This window comes from Plectropomus leopardus, chromosome 15 (assembly GCF_026936395.1).
Source record: "Plectropomus leopardus strain MGB_pleo_1.0 chromosome 15, ASM2693639v1, whole genome shotgun sequence".
NCBI lineage: Eukaryota > Metazoa > Chordata > Actinopteri > Perciformes > Serranidae > Plectropomus > Plectropomus leopardus.
This window is the reverse complement of record NC_142190.1, coordinates 27,952,009-27,974,267: the sequence shown is the minus strand read 5'-3', so window position 1 is coordinate 27,974,267 and position 22,259 is coordinate 27,952,009. Positions and strand designations below refer to the sequence as shown.

General features: G+C 39.0%; 1 protein-coding gene across 3 annotated transcripts in view; it reads left to right on the top strand.

Moving 5' to 3' along the window:
- Positions 1 to 2,568: 2,568 nt before the first annotated feature.
- The window catches only part of ksr1a (kinase suppressor of ras 1a), a 41,556-nt gene continuing 21,865 nt past the window's right edge, over positions 2,569 to 22,259 (top strand). For all 3 annotated transcript variants that reach the window (XM_042499011.2, XM_042499010.2, XM_088088403.1), the window contains exons 1-2: positions 2,569 to 3,134; positions 17,423 to 17,563. In XM_042499011.2, the coding sequence (XP_042354945.1) occupies positions 2,910 to 3,134; positions 17,423 to 17,563 (366 nt within the window). In that variant the 5' untranslated portion in view covers positions 2,569 to 2,909. The remainder of the gene's footprint in view (positions 3,135 to 17,422; positions 17,564 to 22,259) is intronic.

The following is a 22,259-nucleotide window of genomic DNA, read 5'->3' as shown; positions in this document are numbered from 1 at the left end:
ATTTTTTTAACACATAGATAATTCCTTTCTCACGGTGCTGTTATGCAACAGAAAAAGGCCAGGCATATTGTATAATGCTTACAGAATTTAGCAACAGTTATGAAAAATGACACAACTGATCTAAGTCACCCTTTAGTTTGGGTATATGTGCTCGTTACTTTGTCGGCACGCTAAAGGGTGAACATGTGCAATATTAATTTTCTCTTTAAAGCCTTCCTTTAGTCCTATCCCACTGTTTCCACTTAGTGAGTTGATTTTAAAGGCAAAGAAGAGCAGAAATTGGCAGGGTGTTTGTTGGCATGTCACGATCAAATCTGTGCTGTTAATACAGCAGGACTGAATTTACAAGTACTGGACCAACAACAACAAATAGTTTAGCATTGAAACTTGGCTTTGTGTCTGATTCAATCCGCTGTTGTGATGCTGTTAGACGGATTTACAATGATTCAATGATTCATGTTGAATCAGTGTCAGATTTCAGTGGTATTACAGAGTTTACATTGCTGGTTTCAGCTGATTCGGAGGTTGAGTCAGCGGTGTAGCAAAACACTCCAAGTGAGGATCCAGCTTCCCATGTTTGACTCTGATCCCTATATGTTAGCATGCAAGGCCATTGAATGGACATGGAAGTGCATGTGTGGCCAGAGTAAGATGAAGTACCCTGAAATCAGAAGACGAGAGGAGACAGATAGACAGATGGAGAGGAGGAACACAGGGCTCCATGAGAAGTGACTCACATTCCATTGTATAATCAGGGTATATTAAAGGAAGGAACATCACACCCTCATTGCAGCAATGAGCCATGTGTACTGTTGCTTCATGGTCTTTAAAACCTGCACACTCCTCCCACCCCCATACATATCATATGCGCTGTCCTCATATCAGGACAAACATTGTGCATTGCTCTTGAAGTTGCATTAAGTTCCATACACTGAGATTTAAAACATGTTCACATTTTTGGCTGCATGTTTTTTGCTCTGGCTGCATTGCTTGTGTGGAAATAAGAGGAGCATGAGGGGGGATTAGTGATTGGTTTTAATTTATTTTGTTGTAGTGCGTCAAGAAGACTTTCACAAATAGTTAAACCTTTGAAACTTGAGTAAATTTGTTTGATTTCTTTGGAAACACGGGGATAAAGGCAACACGCAATTTGATGAGAAATGTCCTGCAAATTGCAAATTGAAAAAAAATTTTTTATGCATGAAGTGTTCATCCCAGATGATGTGTTAAAGGGCCATCAGAAATGTGAAATTCAAAAGCCTAAGATCATTTGTGATTTTAAAGTTTCTGGCTATGATACATGGCATCATTGTGGCATTTTTTTAGCAGGCCAGTGATTTGGAAGGCATATTTTCTTTAAAGATCACCAATCACTACTGCCATTTTTTCCCCGTGTAAAACAAAATTGCCAAAAAATTTTAAAAATCACCAAACAATTTAAAAGAAAATTATAATCCCCAGAAATCAAGATTTTTTTTAAAATGAACTTTATACTTTAACTTTTTATTTATTTATTTTTTTTTCTAATTTCTGGTCATATCTTGTCCAGTTGCTCATTGCCTTATTCCAATGTTTTTTAAGAAACAAAATCAAGTTATGTGCTCAGTTGTGAAAGGGTTAAAGGCCCAATACTCAAAAGGTGTACAGCCCCCTTTCCACTCCAAACATGACATCATTGTGAAAAGTGCACAGTCTGCATTTCAATGCAGACCATGTACACTCAACTACATGCATGTGGAATGTCAACTATGTGGACTTGGACTGGCAGGTTGGGGAGGGGGCTGTGCACTGATCACAGATTGTACCTTTGATAAAAGACATATAGATCTTTTGGTCTATTATTCATAGTGCTAAAGTCTCTTTTTCTCTTTTTAAGCCTGATGGTGCATCTCTTTTGCTCAACACAGGTGGCATGTACTGGTAGCGAATGGTACTGTAAGTGAGGTGAAAGGTAGTGAGTATTCCTCAGGCCTAAAGCCACTCCTGCACTGCCAGCCTACAGGTACGGGAATCATTAGATATTATTAAAATACAAGTGTAGAAAACTGTCATTCTTATAATTAGATGATAATTAGAAGTTATGTTACAGAGAAAATATTATTTATTTATGTATTTATGTATTTTTACCTCTTTCTTAGGATCATTTCTTCTGACTTTTTTTTTTTTTTTTTTGCTTTTGCTTATTGGAGGTGATTTTCTTTTACTGTTTTTACTAATTTCTTGTTCATTTTTTGGTAATTTCTTGTTAGTTGCTCATTGCCTTCTTCCAATGTCTTTGAAATAAATCGAGCCAATGTGCTCAGGTCTCAAAGGGTTAATTGCACCTGTGCTCTTCCCGTTATTGCTTTTTGAATAATGTTAGGCTATAATAGGCCTACACTTTGCTGTAATAATTGAAACTGTATTTCCTTTAATAAGTAGATATAGTTAACTGTACACAACTGGCTGTTCCCTCTTCTGCGCGTGAGCACGCGCGCACGAGAGGGTGGGGGAGGATGTGGCGCGTGGAGCGCCGTCTTTGTGACCTGCGGGCTATGACTTCATTTCCCAGACTGCACCGCGCCCCATGATGTTCCCAACAGCTGACAGACGGTGAGAGCCTCTGCCAGTGCTGTCGGTGGAAGAGAGTAGCCTGTCGTCGGTAGCCTACACGGACTCTAAAATACAAGTCGAGTCCTGCTGGACTCCGTGACTCGCTTCACTCCGTGGCTCTACCGTCGAGCATCTCGCTTTGACACGAAGAAATCTCGTTTTGCATCCTGACTTTTCCACATTGGGAGCTGCTGGGGGACATTCGCTGTCAGCTAACTTCCACAATAGGTCGCTGCGTCGCTGGACTGCTGCATGTGTTTTATTGTAGCCTAACAGTTTTTGACTCCAGCCCTTCCAGCCGTGCCCAATGCTGAGGAATGGATAGTGTGTCTGCTAAAGGTGGGAAGATGGTCGAGAGTGATGAGCAGCCGGAGAGGGATAGCGGCGGCGGCGGCGGCGGCGGTGGCGCAGCGATGGCCGCACTACATCAATGCGAACTCATCCAGAATATGATTGAAATCTCCATCTCCAGTTTACAGGGGCTACGGACCAAATGCGCCGCGTCCAACGACCTCACACAGCAAGAAATCCGCACTTTAGAGGTAACGAGCCTTTCAGACATGTCACAGCCCTATCCTGCGATACAGCAGTGTAGTCAAATTGCGGAGTCATGAAGCCTTTAACACCATGTCCGCCTCATATAGGCTGATTATTGGCTACAAGCGAGTGTGTGTGAGGCACATTTTGTCGTTTCAACACACCAAGGGGTCAATGCATTACTCAAATGTTTTTTTTTCTACATAATAAATGCACAAACTAAATAGTCAAAATGTCAGTGATGTATGCTCCAGCTATTTGTGTGACCTCTTTCTCTAGGTTGGAAATATTTGTCAGGAGCCTCTCGGATAGTTCCCTGCACCGTGCTGTGCAGCTGAATCCAGCCTGGCCTAATGGCACACATTCAATAATCTGATATCATTTATTCCCCTGCACAAGGATTTCGTGTGTGTAGCGTACAATGGGCTCGCAAAATGTACGACGTGTACCATGTGTTTATTTGTTTGCCCCTACAAAGCAGGCAGGGTTGATGTACGCGCTGCTTTCTATGCGTGTGGATGCAGATTTAGTCCAGTCGTGTTGGGATGACTTGACATTGCTTTGCGCAAGAGCCACGGCTTTGTAGGGCCTCAGCATATCCTACTATAGCAGAGAAGCCATGTCTGGTATAGCATACAAAGGATGCACTCAGTGTTCTATGTCTCTGGTGCAACCACCACTTTGCATATTTAAAAAATGCTCTTAAAGTTCAGATTCAGAATGCTTTTTAAAGGTCCCGTATTATGCCCATTTTCACGTTGACAGTTGTATTCTAGGTTGCTACTAGAACATGATTGCATGCTTTAATGTAAAAAAAAAAACAACAACTTGTTTTTCCTCATCTGTTTGCTTGGATATACCTGTATTTACCGTCTGTCTGAAATGCTTTGTTTTTCACATAAGCTCCACAATATCCCAGCAGGAAATACAAAGGGACCCATTTAAATTGTTTTATCTAAACTTGAACTGGTTTACAGAGAACCCCACGAACGAGTCCTAAAACCCGTAAATTCGCTAGGATTTTAGAAACCTTTAGATGTCTCATCTCAAAGTCAGGTTTTTTGAACAGGTTTTTTGGTAGATGCCTGAAATAAAGTCTGTGGTACACAAGCTCAAGATAATAACATGTTTTGTTCCACGATATAAAATACATCAGTAAATACCCCACTCACTAACTATTTATGTGTCTTTCACTAGCAATGAACACACCATTAACAAAATGTGTTTAATGGTTTTCTTGAAGAAAACAATTAATAATGTCCAATGGTTTGACTGTTTGTAGCTCTTCCGTATTGTCAAATATGTTGTGTGGGAGCAACGAAAGAGGATCTGCCGTAGCAGTGCCCCATGTAGAGTAGAGGGAGAAAGAGAAAGCAAAGAACGGGATGAGGGAGGGGAGAAGATTATGAGTGGAACAGGAGGTGTGGGTTAGGTGGGTATTTATGCAGGAAGTGACACAACTGAGGTGTGGTTCTGCTCCTAACATGCTGCTAGAAAGCGTCAATAAAAAAAGGCTGTTGCAACAAAGTGGCTAAATTAATCCACTGAACATCATCACGCAGACATTAAAACATGCAACTGTGGGGTTGTTCCTATAGCCTAACATTTTTTCTTCTGGTGATTGCATTTAGACTTCAAAAAACCAAAAAAAAAATGGCTTTCATTTAATTTCATTTGCCAAATATTTTGCTGAATAAAACATGTAAATATCATAAAAAATTTGTTTGCCACAGAGCTTATTTTTCTACAGTTATCCAATATCCAGTGGGTAAATCCCTCAGGTTTTTGATGAGGGAACCAGGGCGAAGCTAACTTCCAATTTGGCCTACATAAAAACATCATCCATGGGAAGCCCATAGTTGTGACATCACAAACTCACAGAAATCCAGGCGGCTTGTTTTAAGGCACAGCTTCTGACTACAGGCTTTGTGTTTTTCTCAGTGGAGTCTTAAACGGTATTTATTTCACGCCTTTACCTGCTTTATAATACATAAGAAATGGAAATCTGACTTTTACACAATGTGAGACCTTTAATGCAAAGCAGGCCTTATTTAACTTTAAAAAATGACCATGCTTCTCATATTATGTGAATCTTACAATAATGTCGATATTGTAAGGGTCACCTTTATCTTGGGCCTGCATGTTTCCACCCGTGGGATGTTCACAGTCACATATTGTTTTTGTGATATTCTCAGCTGCAACATGACTGAAAGAATCATGTCATGGAAAGTCCAGCTTCATGTTGTCAGTAACAATGCCATGAGGGGGCAACAGGCCCTGCTTCTGCTGAGGAGGAGGATGGCGAAGTGGTGTAAGAGGGTATAAAAGGCTGATACAGTACATTTTGATGAATTGTGGAAAATCTGTGGATTAATGCCCACAAGTAGATCGATGTATCTGTGGTATGGGCTCCAGACATACTGACATTCTAGAGACACGATAGATGGTAAATGGGTTTTCTTGCTCATGGTTTATTTAAGGGCTATACCTTGGATAAAAGGAATATCCACTCCTGATTGGCTCCAGGCTATCAATTATCCATGTCTTGTTTTATTTCTGTATAACTGAACACCCTGTGAACAATTGTGCCGTCGCCCCTAAAAACTAATGTTCCAGAAAGCTCCGAGCGTTTAGTTTCAGCCACACAAGAGAGGCAATCGCCTGGTTGAACTGGTTTTCAAGTGACCTTCAGAATGGTCAAAAAGGATCACAGTTATATTTGTAATCTTGTCACATTGTTTGGCCAGATACACAAAAGATGTATTTGCGATGGTTGTATCAAAGTCTGCAGGAAGAAGAAAAAGATGACAAAGCAGTCCTATGTTTTTAGGCACAGCTTTTTAATCGTTTTCATAATGTCTTGAAAATAATTTGGTTCATCCTTAGCTGGCTGGCAGGCATGAGGTGCAAGTTGGCAGGCCACTGTGTGGGAACAAATTTTCACAGGCTCAAGCAAAGAAGCCCAGCATTACATGAAACATTCAAAGTATTAAACTGAAATAGAAACCAGACCAGATCAGTTGTCCATTTTAGTCCCCCCACTGCTTTTGTACAATGAGTGAGTGAGAAAACATGTTTGCTTGAAAGAACTGTTAGAATAGTTTGTACAAAGAAATGTGAAGTTCACAGCCTGTCGTGCTTCAGCTCTTCTTCATCCGCTGTCATGTGTACCTTGTCGTCACTGTGTGGAACAGGACGTGATCTGGCAGAGTGCTTCCTGTGCTACACTGTCTTTTAGGTGCATTTTGAACCGGCATTGTTCTTCATGACAATGGGCACACCATGCAGCTCTCACATGTTTCTTGAAGGCTATTAAAACTGCTCTGAGGTCTCTTTCCTGTCATTAGAGGCCGTTGAGAGGGGGTATCCCCGAAAGCCAGAAATGCAAATAGTGGATCTGGTTGCTTTAAGTTAGCTTAGCTGGTTTGTGGGTTAGCAGGGTTCAGTATCCTTATAGCATTTTGAGCTTGAGAACAACTAGGCGCCTTTTGATTTGAAATCGACCATTTCCTGCAGTGGAGATGATAAGATCCACGCACTGCTCGCTGGAAACAGGTATGTTAGATGCTTTCTGGTTTACAGCACAACTCATTGCAGGTCTCATTGGTATATTAATATACATTTTATTTTCACTGATTATAACTGTACTTTTGTCACGGTGGTCAAACTGCTCCTGCTCTAAAGCCTTGCCTTACAGTACAGAGCATATAACCTGTACTAAGGGATGTTTTGACTAAAAATGTGATCATCTTGTATGAGAGCATGTCTTCGGTCACAGCTCGAGTCAAAAGTTTAGAAACTTCCCTTGATCTGATCATTTTGCTTTTGGTCTCATTATGCAAAAGCAGGAATGTTGATTCATTTGAAAACGTCCAAAATGACTTTTGAGACTTAGTCTGGCAGAACTTTATCAGTTCTAGTCTTGGTTTTTAGGGTGATGTGTAAAGAATATCATGGTTTGTTATTCTTGTGGTATCTCGACTCAGTGATGCAAGCTTAAAATCTTCCCTTCGTTGCAGCTGCAGGTTTTCCAAAATCATCTCCCTTTTAACTTTTTCTTACTAATTTCGAATGATATGATTTACTGTTAGTTTCGCTTTTAATGTCATGTTTTTTTGCTTATCCTTCTGTCTTGTATGTTGTAGACATAGCAGCAGTGGATGAATGAGTAATTCCTCTAACTTATCTACATCAAATCAAGTAGATTCTTGGAAACTGCCTTCATGTTATATAAATATAGGATGAAGTCACAAACCGACAACTGGATGCAAAGAAAGCAGAGGAGAACACAGTCATGAAAGTGACAACTGAAATATATTCAAATTTTCAAATTAAAGAGCTATTTCACCACTTTAAAGATGGTCCAGTGAAAAATTGGCTGTCTGTGCAGTTAAAGGGGAAATTATTAAAAACAGAAAAGAGCTGCAGAGTTTTGCTCAAGAGGTAGAAAACCTACAACTACCATAATGCACTGTGCTACACCGGACCAATTATCGCAATAGCCGGCCGCTGACCTCATTTTTTTCCAGACTTTTTTAAAAGAAATATAGGGAACAGTATGGCACCCACTGTCTGTACACATAGTATAAGGAAACAGTGCACTAAAATATGTTTCTGAAAAGAAATAGGAGATACATCAACAGAATATGGCTTCATATTTCATCAGCACTGCCTATTTTTACTGTTTTCGATTGGAGTTTGGTCTCAGTTTAAGAGAGAGAAGGAGAGGCGTCTCTCTCCTCTCTACTTGTGTTTGTGATGCGGAGTTACAATCTGTAGTTTTAAGCAACAGCCTCAGAGCCGGAGACAATCATGTCATTAGGAAGGTTTGAGCTGGGAGATAAGCAGGGAGAAGTGGGCGCTAGCAAATTGGAGTTAAGTTAAACACAGTTCATTTTTGCATGCTACCGATGTTGTAAAAATAACAATAGGACTTATATAGCGCTTTTCTAAGTACTCAAAGACGCTTTACATGAGATGCAAAAAGAAAACAAATACAAGTACAAAATAAAAAATACAAGATCCTGAAAGACACTTACATGAATCAGAAGAAGATACAAATACAAAGAAAAGAATACAAATACAAAATGTAGAGGATATGAAAGTTAAGATTTGGGGAGGTAGGGGAAGACGTGTTGTAGGCTCTTTTTGAAAAGGTGGGTTTTGAGTTGATTTTTAAATGAGTGGAGTGAGTTATGATACAAAGCTGATTGAAATTTTGCAAATTTTGCAAAGAGTCCCTTTAAGTGACAATACAGTCGCTGTTGTCAAATACCTTCTCCCCTTATAAATCCTATTCACTGTTTTAAACAGAAGTTTTAGAAATGTGTTCGAGTCTACCAGCTTCAGAGTTGCTGAATTTGTCAAGCACCTAACCTCTATTTAAACAATACCGTGATAGCTCTTTTAGCCTGTCTTCCAGCTTGTCTTATATTGTTTAAATTCATTCATAAGAGTGTGAACTGACTAAAAAGCTTGTGATTGTTATTCCAGCTCGACATCTAATTCAAACACAGTCAAATGTCTGGTTGTCTTTAACAATCTTTTAAGTGGAGCTGGCAGGCCATGGGGCGCAGTCTTGTTCAGCAATCTTACTTCCTATGTCTTTACTGGCATACCATCTTGAAACCACATCTTGCCATAAGTGTGCACTTTCACTTCTTGCTTCGGATTCGCCTTCCTTAAGATTTCATTTGCCAGCTGCCTCAAACAGTCAGCAGATTCTTGAGTTAATCATCGATTTTGTCCGACCCTCTAGACCCCGACACCGCTATCATTCCAAATTTCAGCCAATGTGTCAGGTGCTGTGGTTCAGACGTGCACAAGACATTCCAGAAAAACTCATCTCCGTTGTGTCTGAACTTCGACCAGTTGATGTGGGAGGTGTGCAATGGCCATGATCTTGAAATTCTTGCCAGCGCTCTCCCACATCAGCGTCTAGGTGATCACATGTAAAACCATTCTGCAGCAGCCAGAGATGATAGATGCCGTCACTGCTGAAAATTTAAGGACTTTTAATTCATGTGATGATTTTTAAGTGAACTGGAGGTCAAAGTAGTTTTCACACTCGAGGTGCAAATGGGCATCGCTCCCATACTGCACTGGAGGGCCGTGAAGAGAGGCTTGAACTCACTTTATACTCTCGTTGAGAGAGCTTTATAATTCCACTTGAACTGTGTGTTTTTTCTGCCTTGCCAGTGAGAGGATAATGATACTGGCCTCTCAAATGGAGTGCTAACTGGTACTTCACTTTTCACATGTTAATCCCACTCAGCCTGCCTCTCATGCTGCCTCTGTGTTACTTTTACTGTAGCTCTTGATGTATCCCTGACTTTTGCTCTATCACATCTACATTTGTGTTTAGGCCCCAAAAACATGATCCAAACACAAGAAACATGACCTCAAAACATCTTGTAAACAGTTAAGTGTTTTGCCTACATGTGGTATTTTACATAACCCCCAAAACAAGCATGCCAGATATTTATTCACTGCTGTAAATCTTCACACAAAAGCAATTCACCGACTTATCTGTTTTGTTATTAATCACTGCTCTCAGTAATGAATAGCAAACAGCAAAACGTCACTCTGTTTTGTCTCCTCACGGTGTTGGAGTGAGTTTTTGCAGTGCGCTCGTGGTGCGAGCTGTTGTGGCTGCATCTATATTTAGACATCTTTCTTCCTACGCATTTTCAGGGTTGGTTGTTAAATAAGAAAATCAAATGACGCGCAAAGAGCCTGTGCAAGAGGGGAGAGCAGGGAGGAAAGGGGAGGGGAGAATCAAAGCCAATCCGCTGGGCTGCTTCTTATGACATGACAACTGCTCTGTGTGTGTGTGTGTGTGTGTGTGTGTGTGTGTGTGTGTGTGTGTGTGTGTGTGTGTGTGTCGGAGGCCTAGGAGAAGACAATGGAGAATGTCGCTCACATGAGGCTGTAGAGGAAACACAACTCTAGTGAATGTAGCAACGCCGACCCAGTCTCCGTTTCCTTTTTTGCGGTGCTGTCGATATGGAGTGGATGTGGAAATCAGCATGGTTGAACAGTGTAGGCAGGCCTTCATCTATTCTTAAACTGACTCAGGATGAGTTGCATTACATCCTGTAATTTTGAGGTCTGCTGTACTTCTGTGGAGAAAGGAGGGGGGGATTTACTTGCTGCAAACCATAAGGAAGTCAGCATGGCGTGTGGAGTTGTAAATGGCTATGTGGTATAAATGGTTAATTGATGTATGTTGAGGCTATATATATTAGCAGTGAACTGGAATTATATCCCTTTTGAAAAGTGTTTATCCTTCAATTCAAAGTTTTCATTTATTTTCAAATTTACAGTTTTGACAAAACTTGTTTTTTACTTTCAGCTGTTAGTGCTTTTGTCTTTTAGGTTTTCAGATGTATAAAATGACTCAACTGAGCACATGTTATTCTGTCAGACATGTCACAGTATACTAAACAAAGCCAATGGTCTGTCTGTTTATGTATGCATGTTGTAGGCAGGGATATTCGCTAACCTTGCACAACCTTACCACAGAGAGTTAGAGGCTTCTCTATCACCTCCTCACCCCCTCCTCCAGCCAAACATAGGGGTCAACTTGCACTGCTGGTAACAATGATGGAGGAGGGGCAACACACCATTGTTTGGGTCTGTCAGCCATAACTAGGTCTGCCTTTCTCCAGTGTGTTGTTGTCTATTTTATTTATTTTAGTTATTTTATTTGTAATTTTATTTTTATTTATTTATTTATTTAAATATTTATTTTATTTTAATTAATTTTTTTTATTTGTGTAGATAGAACTGTGCATCATTCATAAAACAGCTACTCGCCATGGCTTACTTGCATAATCTGGTAGAAAATATGTCCTTGAAACCAATGTTAAACTTGCCTTTAATTTTGTCTAGCACCAGTGCTACAGTTGCTACTGTCCAACCCAATCACTAGTAAAAAAATGTTGGCATTGTACCTTTATGCCTTTATGTTACATTTGCACATTATTATGTAGCGGTTTGTTGCAATTTTAGGCTTCAGTGACACTGTGGTTAATATTTGGTTAGACTTACACACAAAAAGCAATTTTTGGCTTAAAATACATGCTTATGGTGGCACAATCACTGCTGGAAAAACAGAAAAAAGAAAACAAAAAGAAAATTGCGTTTCATGCCACTGTTCCCACTGGAAAAAAACATTTATGGGTTGCTACAAAATGCCTATGTTTGATGCCTAAAAAGCTGCTGGAAAAACAGTGACAGCTCACTACAAAACACCCACATTTGCCATTGCTGGAAAAACAGCAATGACTCACAAAATCATAACCAGTTTTGTTTGTTGTTCAACCGCTTTTTGTTCTACTACACTGGCAGAAAATGTAGTGTCTTGAAATAAAACAAAAAAAAACCAACAGATTTTCGTGGTACTATCCCTGCTTGAAAAACAGTGACAGATCTCTACAAAACACACACGTTTTGTGCCCAAAAAAAAAAAGCTGGAAAAACAGCAGTGACTCACTAAATCACAACTGTTTGTCATTTGTTTGTCTCAAAAAGTGGTCTGCAGCTTGGCAGGTGTCTCACCAGTCTCACCAGTCACCCCCCACCTCCCAATGACAATATCAGCTCGTACACTACGTCACTTTGGAAATGTTATTTTGATCTGTTAGAGACGTGGAAATGTTGGTGGTTTGCAGAAACATACAGTGTAGACATTTTTCTCTGGCAGCCAGGCTCCTGCGTCGCCTTGTTGCTGATTGTAATAATATTATGTACAGATTTGGTTTTCCGTGATTGCATTTGTCTCATAGATTATACTGTAAGGACTTGAATTTTTACATTGTCTTTTAATGTTCGCTAGCTATTACACAAGGCGACATAACGCTTCAGTGAGCCTGCTTTAACTCCAAGAAACGTGAGCATTTTCAGTCGGGGAGAAATAACCTGACCTTCCTGTGCGAATATAATTTTCTGGGATAGAGCGTCGTGGCTCACTTCTCAGACAGGCCGTGCTATCCTTGGCAGGTGCGCCAAAGTGGCTGTGTCAGCAAGAGCCTCTGGAAAACAATTGGAGCAGTGGGATCTGCTCCCCGAGTCTGCTGTGTCAGGCAGGGCCGCTGCTGGGACTCCTCTCCCCTCTCTGGTGGCTGACACACTGGCTGTCACTCATCTGCTCGCAGCATTAGGCCGTTGCCATGGTGTTGTTTAGCTGTGCTGACAGGTGGGCTCTGACGCCAGTTCTCCTCCTCCCACCTCCAGGCCACACGTCAAATGCTGCTTTCTCCTCTCTGCACCAAAAATAATATGCAGTGGTGGGGGCTGTCATTATCTCCTGGTTTTTGTTGATGTGCCTGAATGTGCTCTCAGCACAAATACACATTACTGATATCAATGAGGGATTTGGGGACCTGTGTAATTGTATTATTTGTTTAGGATAGGTAAAGTGAAAGCTCTGTGTGATGGCAGATAAAAATGCTGTTTTGTTCCTACCACGGTTATCGCCTGGATGACATTTTGTATGTTGAGATGTTTTGTGTCTGAGCTCTGTGTTTCACATGTATGGGAAAATCCCACTGAAATGTTGCTGACGACTCAGAAGAGGGGTTGCTAGGTAACCTGACGTCACAGGACTGCACTAGTGTATAAGGGGGTAAAGCGGGAGGCTAGCTCATTAGCCACATTGAGTGAAGGCCTTTCATTGCTGGCTATGCTGCTCTCCAGAAACACTAAATTCAGACTCTTGATGAGAGATCTGAATAATCTGCGAGGCTCTGTAATTCAGAATGTGGCTTTGTAGCAGATTGGACATAAAATGTGTCACAGCTTCACATTGTTCAGTCACCCATCTACTTGGTATGCTTGCTTGTCTTCAGTGTTTGCGTGTGTGCTCATGGATATACTGTATGTGTCTACAGCTACAAATGTGTATAAATAAGAGTGTTTAAGGGGGATCAAGCTGCCTAGTGTCACTAGCTGGGCTCTAAGGCATTGATGGATTATGAGACAATGGGCCCCTGGGCACAGATATGCAGAGGGCCCCACCGCCTCTACTAGATACACAGAATTTATGGAGATTTTTTGTTACTTTGTAGTTGTTATGTGTCTTTTTGTGGGGGTTTTGTCTCCTCATAGTCATTTTGTTTCTCCTTGTGGCTGTTTGTGACATTTTGTTGCCATTTGGGTTTCTTTGAGGTAATTTTGTGTCTCTTTGATGAAATATTAGTCAGTTTGCATCTCTTTGTAGTCATTTTGTTGTCCCTTTGTGGTTGTTTTTCATGGTACATGTAGTACTTTTGTGTCTCTTTTTAGTTCATTTGCATCAGTTTGTGGTCCTCTTGTGTCTCTTTGTGGTCATTTGGAGTGTCTTCCTAGTCGGTACGTCTTAATTTGACTGACATTTTGTAAGTGTAGGCGAGGGGAGCCCCTGACACTTTGGACTCACGGCCTGTGCCCTGTAAGTCCATTCTATAATCCATTCCTTCTCAAAGGTCAAAGTCACGCTACTAAAAGGAGGTTCCAAAAAGATACTTTGGAATATTACACCACTTTAATTTCTAACTTTTTATCAGAATTTTTTAAAAAAAATTTAAATACCCTCTGAAGATTGTTTAGATTTTCATGTGAGATAGGAAAGTTAGCATTGATCCTTTATTTTATTTGTTTGTTTGTTTTTTTCTCTTCAGGACCAGTAGTTTTTATTAAATGCAAGGTCAGAAGTTTTGTTTATGGGGGATAGATATGAAATGGTGAGTTTTGGGGGTCCTTCTCAGGAAATGTTTAGCTCCAAACGCTTACTTTTCTGCATCTGGTAAAATTTTACGCACAAATTTGTGCCTTTTCTGTATCAGCTTATGTTGGAAATGTATTTACTTCCATCAAAATAAGTGTAGCTGTGTATTTTGGCTGACAAATGTCCATGTTCTATACAGTATATTGAGGGGTTGGCGTGTACCCTGCATCGTCACCCCCAAAATCTCAGCCTGTGATTAATGCCTGAAGGATTTTTGGAACCAGTACTGATTTTGAAGCAAAACAATCCACAGATTGCCAATATGGCAGCCAGTATAGCCTTGTGATTTTTTTGAGTTGGACTGAAAATAGACTTGTTCTGTGTGGATTTCACACTGATCGTGCACCAATGCAAAGGACTCAGAAGGCTGCTTTTTAAACAACTAACTTTAAAAAAAAATTAATATTATTATCCACTGTCAACCAATCCTAGAAATGGCAAATTACTAGATTTGCTAGATCTGTGGTCTATCTTTGCTTTGCGGATATATATTTTTTGCATAAAAATGATCTGGAAAGTGATTAGTAACAAACTCACAAAACGGCAATTTTTTTATTGGTTTGATTTCGATAACATTTAATGATTTTCTAATGCTCTCAGTACAGCTGATAATAAACGAGTAACTGTGGAGCTGAAAAGCTGCAGTGGAGTTGACACGGAGAGCATTTACTTCCTTTCCATCCTCTTTCATCTCTCTGGCCCTCAGTGGAGATGCTTTTGTTAGCTGCCACGAAGCAGCCTTTTTACATCCCAAGGCCGCACTTTCTGAGAGCAGCATTTTTTTGCTGTATGAGTTTCTCTCTGCTTGGCAAGTGGATGTGTCAGGGAGAAAAGCTGAATGAGCAGAGAAAGAGACGCGCTCCCCCATTGTTGCTCAGGCACTCGAGAGGTGCGCAGCGGGGTCGAGAGCTAGCTGGTGTCGCGCAGCTCATCTGAAGGTGCTGCCTGCTGTAATGGACTCTTAAAGATAGATGCCGAGATAAGGAGACACACTATACGGCCGTGCCGGGCTGCACAACGCGGGTTGTGCAAACTAATACCATGGTGTTCATTGTGATACTTACTCACAGGACCACTGCACTTGACATTGGCTTGGGATAAAGTCTCACAGAGTTATTGTGTTGGTGAATATGAGTGTTTTTGCAGCACGACAGGGTTTGGGATGTTCTGATGCATCATGAGACAGAAAAAGTAGAGCTTTAGTCATTAATGTGCTGATTAGCAGATGCAAACCCCGAGAGGAAGATCATAGGGGGATTGTGCACCAGCATCTTCCTCTTTCTCTCCTCTTCATTCACTCCTCTGCTTCATCAGCAGCGCCACCAGAATGTGAAGACATTAGGGACGTTCTCTGGTGAGAATTAGGAGGCACAAGTACAAGGAAAGCGATAATTCCTAGTAGCTTTGTCCTCAATTGGCTCATGCAGGAATAGTCATATATTAATGCATTTTATGACAAAATAAATACATATAAGTCTGATTGTTACAAAAGTTGCAACACTGCAGTGGTTGCTGAAGTACCTGAAAGTCATACCTGAGAAAAAGTACAGATATATCACCAGAAAATGACTTTGGCAGAAGTTAAAGTCACCAGTATTATTTGAGTAAAAGTCCTAGTGTCTTATATTTACTGTACTTAAATATCAAAAATAATTTTTATTAAATTAACCCTTTAAAACATGTAAAATTAGCTTGGTTTCTTTAAAAACATATCGGACAATGAACAATGAAAGATGAAGTGATCCAAAATGATCAAGAAATTAGTAAAAAAGCACCAGAAAAGTACCTGAAAATTAGTTTACAAAAAAAATAGAAAAAGAAGAAAAGTAGGTTAAAAAACCCAGACAAACAGGAAATGACCTGGAAAAAGTGCTAAAAAAAATTCAGTAACACAATTTTAAATCTATGATCATAATAACTTTACACAAAGTTTTTACCTAGACACTTTTCCCTAGCTTTTTTAAAAATAATTTCTGAAATTTACTAATTTTCTTGCCATTGGTACAAGTTGCTCATTGCATATTTTCCCATGTTTTTGAAAGCAAAAACCAATGTGCTCAGGGTTCAAAGGGTTAAATACTTATTTATTACTCATCAGTTTGCCAAGTTTATTTCTCTGCAACATGTGCACCATCTTTAAAAATGGAGTGTACATTATGCTGAAAGAAAAACAAGGTCTTCTTACAAATTAACCCTTCGAAACCTGGATCAGCATCAGTTTTCTTGTTATGCCTTCATGTGCCTTTCATAAGCTAATTAACACTCTGGAACGTGAGATCATATTTTTTTTTATTTCTTCTGAAAACGTGGTGAAGAAAAGCAGTGATTAACTTTGCAAATAAATGACAAGAAATTACCTGAAAATTAGTTTTAAAAAACAGGGGAGGATTATTAGAGAGAAAAAAAATAAAAATAGGGCAAAATGTCCAAAACATTATATTTTAATTATTATAACTATATATTTGAAATTATGTATCTCAACATTTATACATTGATGTTTTAAAATTAAAAAATCTGTTTTTTAACTCCTTTTTTTGTTCATTTTCAGATAAGTTTCTTGTCAGTTTTTACTAAATTGTCTAATTTTTGGGCCATGTCCAAGTCAGTTTTCAAAGGATTAAAGGATATAAAGAACAAAATCCAATTTTTCTTCCCTTCTATTCCTTCATGTGTCTGTCCATCCATTTCTTTCTTTTTCCTCCCTCTTTCCCCCCTCCCTTCTTGCCCTTTTTTTGTTATAAGTAACTAAAGCGGTTTGGGGAAACGTAGCGAAGTAAAAGTGAAGGTTGATGGAAACAGAAAAACTTGAGTAAAGCACTGACACTCCCAAAAAAGTACTGAACAATTGTAACAGATTAATATTACTTCGTTACATCACAACACTGCAACAATGTGTCATGTTTTCTAAAAGCTGGTGATAAAAAAGAGATCAGAGTGGCTCTGAAACTAACTGGAGAATTGACTGGTCATATGGCACTTTCTTCCGTCGTTATGTCACAGTTCTGCTCCCTTGTTCCAAGTACACTTGTTTGCTGTGCCAGCACCGCAGATGCTCTCATTAAATGACCAGCTCATTGTTCCTCTGTATGATAATAGCTGTTTATATCTAATTAACTGTCTTGTGCACCGGGAGCACTGGGAAATTGGGTTAAACTAACACTGGGATCATTACTGCAGGTACATTGGGTTCAGACTGGAAAAACAGTGCATCAGGTTAACCTTTTTATTTTAGTAAAAAGGCATCTGATAGCTGAGGTGATGATTGTAAGATGAAAATAACCCCATCTAAGGTCATTTTTTGTAGAAGCAGCATTAGTATCTGTTACTTATTATGTGTGGTGTTGCAATGACAAAAAAAGTGACACATACTGCATAATTTCTGTGCCATCTCACCAAAAAATTCCACTGCCAACACAGAGGTGTGACAGTGAAGGCCTGCTCCTTTAGCTGTAGCCAAGCATGCTGCCAGTCTCCCCCTCTAACCCGCCCCGCCGTCTCTGCTGTGTTCTCTATTGCTCCCTGCAGGTGAAGCTGATGAAATACATCTGTAAACAGCTGCAGTGCAAGCAGAAAGTGCCAGAGACAGAGAGGCCCGAGGCCCTGGACAGCTACCCACACTTACGAGACTGGCTACGCACCATCAACCTGCGACCGGAGCTCATCAAGGTAGGTCACGTTGATCTGTGTGAATATCAGTGTGTTGCTGTCTCTCCCTCTCTCTCGCTCGCAGGTCTGGGTGACAGTCATATTTATGTGGACTCAGTATGTGTGCTCAGGCTCCGCTCGCATGTGCATGAGGAATATTTGACCAGTGACTGTCAAAATGTCTTTCTAAAAGAGAAGCGCCGTCATTTTTATGATCACAATCAGCTGCACACAACTTGAACGTTAACCCTCTGATAACCTGGACTGACATCAGTTTTGTGGTGCTGTGGTACTTTTGAAAACGATTGGTAAAACGGGACAAGAAAATGACATAGGAATGAAAAGAGAGAAAGACAAAATTAGTAGGAAATTACAAAAAGTGTTTTAAAGTATACTACAGAACATGTATGGGTTTTTTTTTGGGGGGGGGTACCTTTTTATCAAGTACTTTACTTTTTTATTGTTGTTTTTAAAATTTTCTTTTATTGGTAATTTTCAGGTAATTTTCTTGTAACTTTTTACCTTTATTTGCAAATTTTTTGGTCATTTCTTGTTAGGTTGCTCATTTTTCCCATGATTGCTCAGGTTACAAAGGGTTAACCGATTAATATTAAAAAAAACAGAGCTTTTTTCCCACATTTTTCAAAGCAGCATGTTTCATGAGACTTATATGGCACGGACAATGACCGCTCACCATAATGAGGACAACATGATCTTGTCCTTCTTAAGACAAACTCGTCTTGGTAGCCTAAAATAATTCTGGTTCCCAGCCTTCTGCCATTTAATTTGACATAATAAATGTTAGTGGAAGTATAACTTATCATTAACCCCTTAGGGTCCACATTAATATTACACACACTTGTATTGCTCTGCGCACAGTGTGCTTGTCAAAATCAAGCTTCAAAAAATATTATACGTCAATATTATTTTTGACTTAATTGGGTTATTTTTTAACCAGCAGCAGTCCTAATCATAAATATAAAATACTGATTTATTTTCAAAATTTTAACCAGGTTTTTGGCATGATGCCACCATGTTTTTAGATTTAAAAAAAAAAACACAGAAAATGAATTATTTTCAATATACTGCATGCAAAGTATATTTTTTAAAATTTATTAGTTATTAATTTAGTTTTTGATTATCACAGCTTGGGATATGTCAATGATTTGTAGCAACATTGATTATGACAGTGCACCTAGTGGAAATAGCACTTATTTCCTCCATATGCCAAATATGGTTTAAAAAAAAAAAAAAAAAGACGTCATCGGCTGGACAATGGTTAAAACTACAAGTTCCAAGGCAAAAGCCCAGAATTACACCCAGAAATAATACAATGCATGTGTTTATGCTTTAATGGCTGTGGGGTCAAAAACTGCAGTTTGAATGGGTTTCAATAGTGCATTTTTTGCACTAAACAGTATGAGTGTAACAATTTTGTTTCCACAGTATATTTTAGACTTATTGTAGGATTTGGGCTGGAAGTTCCAAGAATAAACAAGAATATACAATCTTGCAAAAATGTATGCCATATGCTTGAACACAGCCAAAATTATCAAAGAAATTAAGAATAGAAAGTGCATAAAATTCGCCAAACAGTCCCTAAGGGTTAAGTAAGGTCTTTACTTTGGAAGATTTGTTGAAATTTGGATCTGCACTGAAAATAAAGGGGCTTTTTTTTTCATCATTTTATCCAACCCGAGCTGCAGATTCCAAATGCATTACTCTGCCCATTAAAATCTAAAAAAAATCTCTTTTTTGCCTATGCTCTAATGGCCCTCTTATGTTTCCCATGTAAATATGAAAATGGTTTTCTACAGGTGAGAGAAGCACAGCTGTACAGTAATTGTAAGCAAACCATAGCAAACAATAAATGCAACATCATGTATTGTAAATTGTTGTACAGTATTTCCAGACAGCTCAGTTCAGAGTCCATGGAAATGATGCGATGAATGAAACCAAAAGCAGCATCAAAGGGTGTCATGGTGGCAGTGGTGCCCTTTGATGGCCTCACAAGAGGTGACCTTCAGATTAAGGCCTGGTCCACATGCACAGGGGTATTTTTGACTATGGTATATTCCCCTTCTTCATTAAAAAAGTCTGTCCAGAAAATCATTGTAATATAAAAATATAAAAATAATGAGTATAAGCTATTAACTTACAACACATTCGCAGTGAAATCTGAACAGTTGCTTAAAGGCTAAATAGCTGGCACACTATCAAAAAAGTCTGTAATAAATGATCATAAACAAATATTTCTAAAAAAAAAAAAAAAGTTTGGCTGAGGAGTACTACTTCACATGTGAAGGTTTCAAAAACAGGTGGTCTTTGGATTCAAGGACAAAAAATGATCAAAAAAGACGGGAGAAATTAGACGTGTTATTTCTTTTGTCAATAAGTCAAAACCCCAAAATTGTAATGTACACTGTTTTGCCAAACAGTGTGCTTCGGAAATTTTGGGCCCCATGGGTTCAACTCCAACCTGTGGCCTTTCACTATATGCCATCCCCCTCTCTCTCCCTCTTTCACGCTTAAACTGCCCTATTATTATAAAGGCAAAAAGACAAAAAAAATCTTTAAAAAAAGAACATTTAAAAATAAAACCCCCTGAATTAATATTTCACTGAAAAATACAACAAAAGATTAATGACAACAAACAGCAGAAAAAGAAACCAGCAAGTAAACATTCATCTAAAAACCAAGAAGTACATAGAACACAGTACAAAGTGTAAAGGAAAGTAGGAAATCTGTTTATATATATATATATATATATATATATATATATATATATATATATATATATATATATAAACACATCCAGAAATAATTAAACATCATGAATTAAATGAAATGATAATCTCCTTTTATTTTTTTTTTTAAAGATGATAATTTCTTGATAATGTGTACTTTATCATTCCATATCCATACAGCCCGATATCTGAGGGAATACTGGCTATGTTTTGTTTTGTAAAACAGAAGGTGACCTGTCTTATTTAGTGCATTCTGATGCCACTTTTTCACAGTGTAGTTGAAGAGTAGCTTTATGTCAATGTGTAAACATGTCAAAAGTGTAAATCTTACCTTGTTAGCAAGATTAGAGGCTGCACTATTCGTGGCGCCTCACAGTGTAGATAACGACGCACACTCTGATGTCATTAGCCACAAGCTCAATTTGCTGAAAACAGTGTTCTTTAAAACCTTCACCCTAGACAGAGTTTAACCAAAGATCGTTTTTCAGTGACTTTAACTGCGTGTAGATGAAAGGCTAAAAAGGCATAGAAAAAACTGTCTTCAAAAATACCCATGCAGCCTGAGTTCAGTCATATGTTTCGCATGTGTTTGTCTCTGAGCAGGACACAGACTCCCCACCAGCTAATCTGACCTCTGACCTCTTTGAGGAGGAACAGGGGCCCTAACACAGACATTTCCCGCAGACAAAAACTTTCATCAATACATGTTATTCTTAATATAAACATACTGAAAAAGTTGTTGCTATTTGCAGCCAAAAAGAAAAAGCATTACTTTAAATCACATGCTACTGTTGCTTTAAGAAGAGAAGTGGCTCTTATTACTGTGGTTTTTATTATCTTGTTCTGACTTACGAAATAACAGCTGGTCTGAGATCCATTAATAAAGATATTAACTGCATTGCACTAAATGTGCTCGTGCTTTGGATCAGGAAGCTACAGTGTCTGCAGTTAAGGGGCTATTAACTGTTTAGTGACCTTGCCCGCTGGATCACAACCTCTCAGTATACTAGCACCACCAACTAGCTGCTTCTGCACTCCTGATTTTGCAAGTTTTGCATCATTCCACCACAATTTGTTTAGTTTTTTCTTTTCTTTTTTTTCTCGAATTTCCTCTTCTTCTACCAGCTTCCCTCCCTGCGCTGCTGCAAACTCCTTTAATCTCCCTCATCTACTTTATGTTTGCATGGCTTTTGTCTGTTTGTCTTTGTTTTGTGACCCAACTGCAACCTGCTTATTTTAAATGTTTCTGCACTTGTTATTCTTTAATATCTTCCAAGCTTGTGAACACTTTTTTTTTGTTTTCTTTCACTGACGTGCTCCATATCTGATTATTTGTCTTGTGTTTAGGGTTTAGTCATATCTGTCGTGCTCAGTGCTCTGATTACTTTGCAGTTTAAACCTCATCACATTCCCCTCAACGAATTTGATGATAGCGTAATAAAAGCACTCATTTGTATGTGTTGTATACAAAGTGGGATTTCCCAAAAGATGTAGCGCCATCATGGTGTGTTGATGACCCATTTAGATCAAACATTATTAGATTGAGATTTCTACAGTGCATCTCCTCAATCCATACTGGATTATATTATGGATGGTCCAAAAACATTGCAACAATTAAATGTAGTTTTTTTTTTGTTTTTTTTTTAAAAACTGGAATCCAGCCTCTTTGCCTCCATGATGCAACTGGCAGTGGGGTATTACATAATCTTGCACAAGCATGTGGATACCATGTTGGCAAGCTTCTTAAATGGTCATGTGTGTCTTTCTGTGAACTAATCAATGTTGTCTGTGGCTTTGCTAAGCGGCCTTACTGTATCTTGATTAACTGGCTACAAAAAAGTTTGCCAAAACATTTTTAGCATTGCCAAGAAATGTTCTTAAAGGGGACCTTTTAGGCTTTTCTGCATTTTGTGTCATATGTATGGTTTTACTATTCCCTCTGATAACCTGGATGCTCATGTTAAATGTGG